General features: G+C 56.2%; 1 protein-coding gene across 1 annotated transcript in view; it reads left to right on the forward strand.

Annotated features, from left to right (window-relative positions):
* The window catches only part of PHF2 (PHD finger protein 2), a 34,442-nt gene that overhangs the window by 15,354 nt on the left and 9,726 nt on the right, over positions 1-9,362 (forward strand). The window contains exons 9-13 of the mRNA XM_032164746.2: positions 1,007-1,126; positions 1,619-1,737; positions 3,739-3,917; positions 4,044-4,114; positions 5,134-5,297. Coding sequence (XP_032020637.2) covers positions 1,007-1,126; positions 1,619-1,737; positions 3,739-3,917; positions 4,044-4,114; positions 5,134-5,297 — 653 coding nt within the window. The remainder of the gene's footprint in view (positions 1-1,006; positions 1,127-1,618; positions 1,738-3,738; positions 3,918-4,043; positions 4,115-5,133; positions 5,298-9,362) is intronic.

A 9,362-nucleotide genomic window follows, 5' to 3' on the forward strand; every position in this document is an offset into this window, starting at 1 on the left:
ATGGATGGATGAATAAATGGATGGATGAATGAATGGATGGAAAGGTGGATGAACAAACAAATGGATGGGTGGATAAATGAATGGATGGATGGGTGGATGATGAATGAATCAACAAATGGTGAGTGGATGGATGAGTGGGTGGATGGATGGGTGGATGAATGGATGGATGAACAAATGGGTGGGTGGATGAATGGATGGATGAACAAATGGGTGGGTGGATGAATAAATGGATGAATGAATGGGTGGATGGATGGATAGATAATGAATAGATGGATGGATAGATGGATGGATGAATGAATGGGTGAGCAGATACATGGATAGATAGATGAACAAATGGATGGGTGGATAGGTGGGTGAATGGACCGATCGATGGATAAATGAATGGATGGGTAGATGGATGAATGGGTGGATGATTGAGTGAGTGGATGGGTGAATGAATGAATGAACAAATGGATGGATGGATGAATGGATGAGTGGATGGGGAGATGGATAAATGGATGAGTGGATGGATGGATAGATGAAAAAATGGATGGATGGATAAATGGATGGGTAGATGGATAAATAAATGGATGCATGGATGGATGAATGGGTGGGTGTATGAATGGGATGAACGAATGGATGGATGGGTGGGCGGATGAATGGATGGATGGATGGATGAACAAGATGAACAAATGCATGGTGCATGGATGGGTGAATGAACGAATGGGTGAGTGGATGGATGGATTGGTGGATGAATGAACGAGATGAATGAATGGATGAATGGGTGGGCAGATGAATGAACAGATGGATGGATGAGTGGATGGATGAACGAATGAATCAATAAATGGATGGATGGATGGGTGAATGGATACATGGATGGGTGGGTGAATGGATGCGTGGATGGGTAGATGGATGGAGGCTTGAGCTGCAAGCACATGGGCCAGAAGGAGACAGGGAATCTGTGGCTCAAGGGAGTCCCACCAGCCCTCTATGTCTGCCTCTGGGTCACAGCAGCCCTTTTTCCTAGGCCACAAAGAGCGTCCTGAGTGTGCCCAACAAAGATGTGGTTCACATGCAGAATGATGTGGAGAGGCTGGAAATTCGAGAGCAAACCAAGAGCAAGTCAGAGGCCAAGTGGAAGTACAAGGTGAGAAGTGCACGTGTGCATGCATGCGTGTGTGTTTCAGCTTGGTGAGTGTGAGCAGAGATGAATCTGTGAGGCCCTGTGTGTGTGTGTAGGAATGTGCAGACATGTGTCTGCTTGTCCTGAGTAGGTAGTGCTGTGGGGTGTGCTTATGTGGGTCTGAGGTGTGTGTGACCACCCATGGACTACGTCTTCCTCTGAGTTGGTTGGGATGCAAGAGGTTGAGTGTACACCCTGTATATTGACAGTGTTTCCCTTCACGGTCCACACTCTGGTTTTCATTCCCACTCCCTGGAGGCCAGGCAGCATCGAGGAACTGAGTCCATGGGGTGCAGGCCCCTGAGCACCCCGCAGTGGCCCGGGTGGCCACCGGAGCTATGGGTGACTTTCCTTAGGCGTGTTCCCAGCAGCTGCCTCTTCCCACTGACACTAGTTGGGGTCCTGACCCCCCACTTCTGTGTGGGGCTCAGGGACGGCCCTGGTCTTGCTTTTCAGAACAGCAAACCCGACTCCTTACTGAAGATGGAAGAGGAGCAGAAGCTAGAGAAGTCGCCTCTAGCTGGAAACAAAGACAACAAGTTCTCTTTTTCTTTCTCCAACAAGAAACTCCTCGGGTATGTGAGTGCCTGGATGGGAGGGGTGACCTCGCATGTAACCCACATCACACACACCGTACATACTGCATCACACACACTGCCTTATACCACACACACATTACACACACACCATACATGCACTGTGCATCTCACACACCACACACTGCACATCACATACCCCATACACACACAGCCTTTGGCTGACACACCTCTGGGGACTCCTCTCCCTCTGAGCTGCTGACCTCACTGATTGCAGCCCTGTTCCTGGCACGTCTTCTTCAGGCCTAGACACCAGCAGAGCCACATCCCTGCCTCCCACCATGCTCCACCTGCAGGGTGGCTGTAAGGAAGCAGACATGCCTGGGTGGGGCTGGGCTGGAAGATGCAGCCAGCCTGCAGTGAGGGATGGCCACCCAGGCAGGGAGGGAGGCCGTGACACTCCATGAATGTTAGATGTGTGGCTCTTGTGAGCTGGTGCTGAGGACGTGCGCGGGGAACAGGGTCCTGGCTCTCAGAGCCCAGTGGCCAGTGGGGAGGGCCTGGTGTGAACCTGACATGGGACCCTGGGTGCTGAGAACATGACCCATCTGGGAGTCAGGAGGGCCTCCTGGAGATGGCACTGAGCAGAGATTAGGGGGTGTGTTTGAGTGGTATGGGCATGTGGAGGGCTGTGAGCCCGGTGGCAACCTCAAGAGCCTCATGGTTCCAGCGACAACACTTGGGCCTGTGTGTGCTCCCAGTGCGTGGGGCATGTCACCTGCTGAGGCCCCAGGCCTGGCTGGAGTCAGACAGGTCCCAGCAGGAGGGGCGGCCACTTTTCTGCAGCAGCCACTGATTAACTTGGCCGGGTTGTAGTTTCCTCATTGAAGAGATGGGAGGAGAAGGCCTCTTTCTGGGTGGTGGAGAATGGGAGCAGTGCCCAGGCAGGGTCTTGTGAGGGTCAGGGAGCTCAGGGCAATATGCGAGGCCGTTCAGCCAAGGGGCAGGTCTGTGGGGTCCTGTGGGGTCCTGTGGCTGCCCAGCTTCATGACCCTGGGCATGTCGCTTGCTTTATCTGAAGCTCTGCTTCTAGGTTCCTGGGAAGCTATTAAATGGCATTCACTCTGTGATGGTGCTAGGGAGTTGACGATGGAGATGAGAAAGAGCGGTGTGACTCTAGCCTGTGTACACTTGTGTGTTCTGTGGCCCAGCCTGTAAGGCAGTGGGCTTGCCGCCCCTTCACTTAGAGCATTGGAAGCAGCCTCACCTGGGCACTCTATCCAGGTGTCTGCACTTCCATTTGCTCAGAATTGGAGCTGTGTATGTTTGAAGTTCCAGACTTTTCTGCCTCAGCCTGTTGTCCCTGCTACTATAGAGAGAGAGAAACCTGTCCTCAAACCCCTGGGAAGGCAAAGGCTGGAGCTGCTTGCAGGCCAAGCTCTGAAGTAGTCCTCCTTCACCTGGGCAGGGAGACAAATTACACACAGTTTCTTAGACTGTTACATCTATCCTGTAGCCCTGGCCCTGAGTTTATTTTTCTAGCATAGCTATGGAGAAAAAAACCAGGAAACTTGGATCCTTTTCCTGTTAAAGGCCAATTCAGCATGTGCCAGGATTCCTAGGCAGGCCCAACGCAGGGCTTAAGCTTGCCCAGTGGCCCTGGGACAGTTGGGGGTCACTGTCATGAGCATCTAAACTGCCTAGGGAAGGGCTCTCTCTGCCTGAATGTGGTGTGTGGGGAGGCACAGCATTGGGTAGGAGGCCATCGGGTTGATAGCTTCCTGTGGGCAGATAGCTTCCCACAGTAGGGACTGAAGGCCCAGCCTGGCCTCCTGTCTGCAGAGGCTTGGGCCCTCTACCCTCCTCCCATCTCAACTGGGCCTGAGGCTTCTTCGGATGGAAATTCAAATGGTGGCAATGTCACCTGCCTCCTGGAGGCCATCGTGCCGTGGCCCTGGCAGGGGACCCCTTGGGAGGTCCCACCTGTCCGCCGGCCATGGGGCTATGTGGATGCTGCTGACCCACTCGCTTCTGCCCTAGCTCCAAGGCTCTCAGGCCCCCGACAAGCCCTGGTGTGTTCGGGGCCTTGCAGAACTTCAAGGAGGACAAGCCCAAGCCCGTGCGGGATGAGTATGAGTACGTGTCGGACGACGGTGAGCTCAAGATCGACGAGTTTCCCATCAGGAGGAAGAAAAATGCCCCGAAAAGGGACTTGTCCTGTGAGTTTGGGAGGGGGTGTTGGGGGAGGGGTGTGGGAGAGGCCCGTCCCGCCCCTGAGAGGTCTTCCTGGGGTGGCTGGCTCCCCACAAGGCCTCCCGCTGGACTCCCATCTGCTGTGCTTTCAGTCTTGTTGGATAAGAAGGCTGTGCTGCCCACGCCTGTCACGAAGCCAAAGCTGGACTCGGCAGCGTACAAGGTGAGCTGCCTTACGGGTCCCCCTTGGTCTCGGGGGGCATCTCTGGGCAGTCCCCAAGGCCATGGTTTGAGTGACTCCAGGGCGGTCTCTGGGGGTGTTTCTGCATGAGATGGCGAAGGGGCCCCTTACTCTCACCCCACCCTTTCATGAGTGTTCTAAGGTCACATCCAACTCTAAGACACAGTGGTCATCTCTGCCTGGGCGTGCGAGGGGTGTGTCCCCACTGAGCCTCCTGCCAGGGGAGGTTATCGGGATCTAGTGTATTAACTGCTTTCCTCCAGCCTGAGGTCCCTGTGGGGCTGCAGGCCCTGCCCCCACCTCTCCTTCCAACCATGGCGGTGTCTCTTTACATGTATTACACACTGGGGCTGTCTCGTGTAAGGGTTCCTTTGAACCAGAGTTCCTCTGTGAATATGGTGCACAGTGTGAAGACAGTTTGGTCCTTTGTGGTTCTGAGAGAGCTTTGGCACCCACGTCTGCCCCGTGTGTCCGTGCGTCGGCCATCCAGCCCGTCGGCTCCAGGGGCCTTTGTCTGACCCCAGCAGTGTTCATTAGAAGGGCAGCAGCTCTTTAAAAACGTTACAAAACTGACTGGGCGCAGTGGCTCACGCCTGTAATCCCAGCACTTTGGGGGGCTGAGGTGGGTGGATCACAAGGTCAGGAGATTGAGACCATCCTGGCTAACACGGTGAAACCCCGTCTCTACTGAAAATACAAAAAATTAGCTGATCGTGGTGGCGGGCACCTGTAGTCCCAGCTACTTGGGATGCTGAGGCAGGAGAATGGCGTGAACCCGGAGGCGGAGCTTGCAGTGAGCCAATATCGCACCACTGCACTCCAGCCTGGGTGACAGAGCGAGACTCCATCTCAAAAATAAATAAATAAAAATAAAAATAAAATAAATAAAAACGTTAAAAAACCTAGTTTAGTCCCTGAAGGGAAAAAGTATCCCCCTCCCAACTTCCAGGCCACTTCAGTGGCCAGACCCTCCCCTGACCGAAGCCCTGTCCCTCGTGCAGCAGAGTGATGACTCTTCGGATGAGGGTTCGCTGCACATCGACACAGACACCAAGCCCAGCCGCAATGCCAGAGTCAAGAAGGAGAGTGGGAGCTCGGCAGCCGGCATCTTGGACCTGCTGCAGGCCAGTGAGGAGGTCGGCGCCCTGGAGTACAACCCCAGCAGGTGGGCCCCACCACCCAGCAGCACCCAAGAGCGGGGACCAGGCAGGCCCAGGGCTGGCCCTAGGCCACGATGGTGGGAGCCTGCGAGGTAGACGCACAGCTGGAGCCAGTGCTGAGCCGCCCCTGGGCCTAGGCAGAAGGGCACACCTCAGGGTACAGATGCTGGACTGGTTCGTCCCACTGGGGCTTTGCTTTCAATCAAGGGCTTCTTTTTCTTTTTATTTTTTGGGTAAATTCTCTCAGAACCACAGGTTTTCAATTTTATGCGCCGAGACTGTTGTTTTTTTCACGTGGAAATCTTATGGAATTTCCACGTGTACTACAGACAGGCAACCCAGGGGGCAGAGGTGTAGCCCCCTCCATGGTGCCCCTGGGCCCATGTCGGGGGCTGCAGCGGCCATGGGGAGCACAGCCCTCCTGGTCTTCTTGACAGCTGCAGATTCCCATTGCACAGATCAGGAAACCGAGGCTCTGAGAGCTTAAACTTGCACATGGCCACACTGCTAGGAAGCAGCAGAGGCAGGCCCAGAATCTCCATCTGCCTGATTGCAGAACCTGAGCTTGGGGGTCCTGGAGGGTTGACTAGTGCTGGGCAGTGATATCTGGATGTGTGCGGCTGGTCCCTTGTCCAGCAGTGACTTGGATTGAGGAAGATGGAGCCCGTGCTTGGGTCCTGCTCAGTTCGCAAGATGTGCCTCAGAGACTCTGTGGTTTCCAGAATCCGTGGGCAACCCAGGGCCGTGCTGCTAACTGCTCCACACAGCCCCGAGCTTGTTCAGTGAGCAGGTGGAGGCTGCAGGGCAGGCCTGCTTTTAGACAGATGGGGGGCTTGGGCAAGGTAGATTAAGGGCTTGATTGAAAAGAGCTCTTGCTAAATCAGTTGGCCGCATTTTATTTCATATATTACTGTTTTACATGCAATATTATGTTCATGTAATATTGATCAGAAAGCCAGCTGTAAGGTGCTTTTATTTTAATGGGAGTGAAGCATGACGGGAGGCTTCCACAGCGCCTTAGGGGACAGATTTCCTGCTTGGCACTAGGTGGTTCCCGTCCATGTTAAGCCCCTTGCTGCAGAGATGTGCTTGTGGCTGGGGGTGAAGCCTGGCTGTGAGCTCCTCCTCCCTATCGGAGGCTGTGGTGCTTCACACAGCTCTTTGGGGGATGCCTGTCTTCTGGGAAGAAGTATGCACTAGCCGACACCTCAGTGACTGGCCTCAGGGGCAGGAGAGGCCCCTAAACACCCTAGGCCCCTCCCAAGGTCCATGGAGAGGCCTGGGGGCCCTGGGGGTGAGGGGTGTCTGAGGCCACCCAAGATGAGGGCAGACTGGGCCAAGAGCCCGGGGGCCACCAGGTGCTTTGTTGTGGGCACCTGGGACTTGCAGGGGGCATGGAGATGGGGACAGAGGTGGGGAGGGTTTTGTACTCAAGTCTGTGAGGAGGTGCTGTGTCCTGGGCTCCTGGCTGTGAATCTGAGCCCGGGAGTGGTGCAACCCATCCATGGACACACTGATAACAAAAGACCCAGAGCTTCCCCGCCCCGCACAACTAGCCCGTGCCTCGGGGCAGTGTGCACGTGTACATGTGCCTGCTAGGGGCCACTGAGGCCGCCGGCCCCCCCTCAGCCCGCTGCAGGCAGTTCCTCTCCCAAAGTCTCCCATTTGGAGCGTAGGTCAGTTTTTGATGGTCCATTTGCTCTGTTTTAAGTATCGGCTGCTTGGAAAAAACTGCTGAAGAAAATGGAGGAAAATATGTTAATTTATCGTGGATAGTTTGCTCAGTGTTTACTGCTGGGGGAAAAGGAGAGGATTTGAGTATGATAATTGGTGGATTAAAAGTATTATTTTCCATGCCGACTAGTTAGACGTTGCTCATTGATTCACCAGCAACCCTGCGGGACCCGGGCATGTAGCCCTCACCCTCTTGGGTTGCCCAGATGGCATGGCGTGGACCCTCTTAGTGGGTGTCCCTGGCCAACCCCCAGCCCCCCGTGGCTAGGTGCAGGCCCCCACCCTCCAGTCTGTCTGGGCCTTGCAGGCCAGTTGAGGGGTCAGGGCAGGGCCTGCCAGAGGCTGCAGGGCAAGCTGTGTGCTCTGGCTGTCTCCTGAGCTGGGGCTGGGAGAGCCTGTTCCTGCGGAGATGTCAGTGAGGGCAGAAGTGACTGCGCTCACTTTGGCAGGCCTTCAGCGATGCAGCTTGTGTGGCAGGGGCAGTGTGGTCCTGGCACTGTGGGGGCAGCTCCCGGCAGTGCCTTCTGAGGAGTGCTTGAGGCTGACCATGCTTGATTTTCCCGTTGTTGTGGCTTCCAAACCTCAATCCTGTTCAGTTCCTGTGAAACCCAAAATGCAACGCAGTCCAGTGTGTCTCAGACAGGGCCTGGGAGGTGGCATTGGTGAGGGCTGCAGTGAGGGTGCCTGCCCCGGCACTGGGCATCCCCCTGAGTCTGCCAGACCCTCAGAAAGCAGTGGGTTCGGGCCTCAGCACTGTCCAGCATGGGTAGCTTTTGTCCAAGTTGCCTCATCAGCCCTATGACTCCCTCTGTGTCTGGGCTCCCTGTGGCAGCTTCCTCTCCCTGTCCTGCTGTAGCAGAGCCTCAGTCTTGGGAGCCCTCTTGCTTCTGAACCAGGACTTGTCCTGGTGGGGCCGCTGCCCCAGGTGCCTCAGTCTCCCTCTGGTAACAGAGGTGGGCACAGGCATGCAGAGCTGGGTGGCCCGCCTGCCACTGTATTGGCCTCTTCCTTCTTGTCTCATGTGTGCTGTCTCTGGCAAGGGGTTCTGGGTATACAAGCCCCCATACAGTGCCTGGGTGTGCTCACAGTCACAGCCTTCCCAGCCCCTCTCATTTGAATGGTTTAATGAAAGTGCCTCCAGTGCTTCTGGGAAGTGGTGGAGAGGGGATGGGCAGCTCGAGAGACAGTGATGCTGATGCAGGAGTCCTGAAGGGGCAGGTCCAGGGAGCAGAGGGAGAGGACAGCAGGCACCCCGTGTGCCCCAAGTATGGGCCCAGGAGTGGCTATATGCAGTGACAGGTGTGGCTGGGCCTCCCCTGTAAGGTGGGGTGGGCTGCCTTGTCCTGGGGCCAGGTTTGGGCCACAGGGAAGTGGGCAAGGGTGAGGACTAGAAAGGGACGTTGCAGGGTGTACCTGCTGGGCTGGACCGCGTGAGTGGTGGGGAAACCTGGGACCCCTGTCCTGGCTACATACAGCATCTGGAGCCCAGGGCAGGCCCCTGACTCAGAGTTTCCAGGTGGGGCCTGGGCCTTGACATTTGTAAAGCTTCCCAGGTAGGTGAGGGTCCTGGCTGCAGGGGGTTGTGGGCGGTGGGGCAGGGCCCTATGAAGAGGCCAAGGCTGGATCCCATGGGAGGGCCTGGCAGGGAGGTCCCCAAGGAGCCCAGGACTTGGCCTTGGGGGTCCTTGCTGTCCAGCAGCACCAAGCCCCTGGTTCTGTGGGATGACAGTGGTCACCCCATCTCACCACTCTATGAGCCTAGACAGGCTGATCACACACCGGCTGTCTCAGAAGCTTCTTCTGGAAGGAGGGGAGCCAGTGTAGACAGGAGGAGGTGTGGGCATAGGCATGGGGCAGAGGAGGAGGATGCGGATGAGAGACAGGCTGGGCGCTATGGGAGGGGCCATCTGAAGCTGAGGGCAGCAGGGGTGGGGACAGGGCAAAGAGAAAGCCTGGGAGTCTGTGTGGAGCCTGCCAGAAGTGGGTGAACTTGGGCTGAGCTGAGGTGCAGCTGTGCCTGTTCAGGTGCAGATGCAGCTGCAGGTCTTTGTGCAGGTGCATGCAGGTGTGGGGGTAGGTGCAGGTGTAGATGCAGGTGGGGGTGCAGGGTGGAGGTAGGTGCAGGTGTAGATGCAGGAGGGGCTGCAGGGTGGGGGGTAGGTGCAGGTGTAGATGCAGGTGGGGGTGCATGTGTGGGGGTAGGTGCAGATGCAGGTGTGGGTGTGGGAGTAGGCACAGGTGTAGATGCAGGTGTGGGTGTGGGAGTAGGCACAGGTGCAGATGCAGGTGTGGGTGTGGGAGTAGGCACAGGTGCAGATGCAGGTGTGGGTGTGGGA

The sequence above is a fragment of the Hylobates moloch genome, unplaced genomic scaffold, assembly GCF_009828535.3.
Source record: "Hylobates moloch isolate HMO894 unplaced genomic scaffold, HMol_V3 SCAFFOLD_10, whole genome shotgun sequence".
NCBI classification, from domain to species: domain Eukaryota; kingdom Metazoa; phylum Chordata; class Mammalia; order Primates; family Hylobatidae; genus Hylobates; species Hylobates moloch.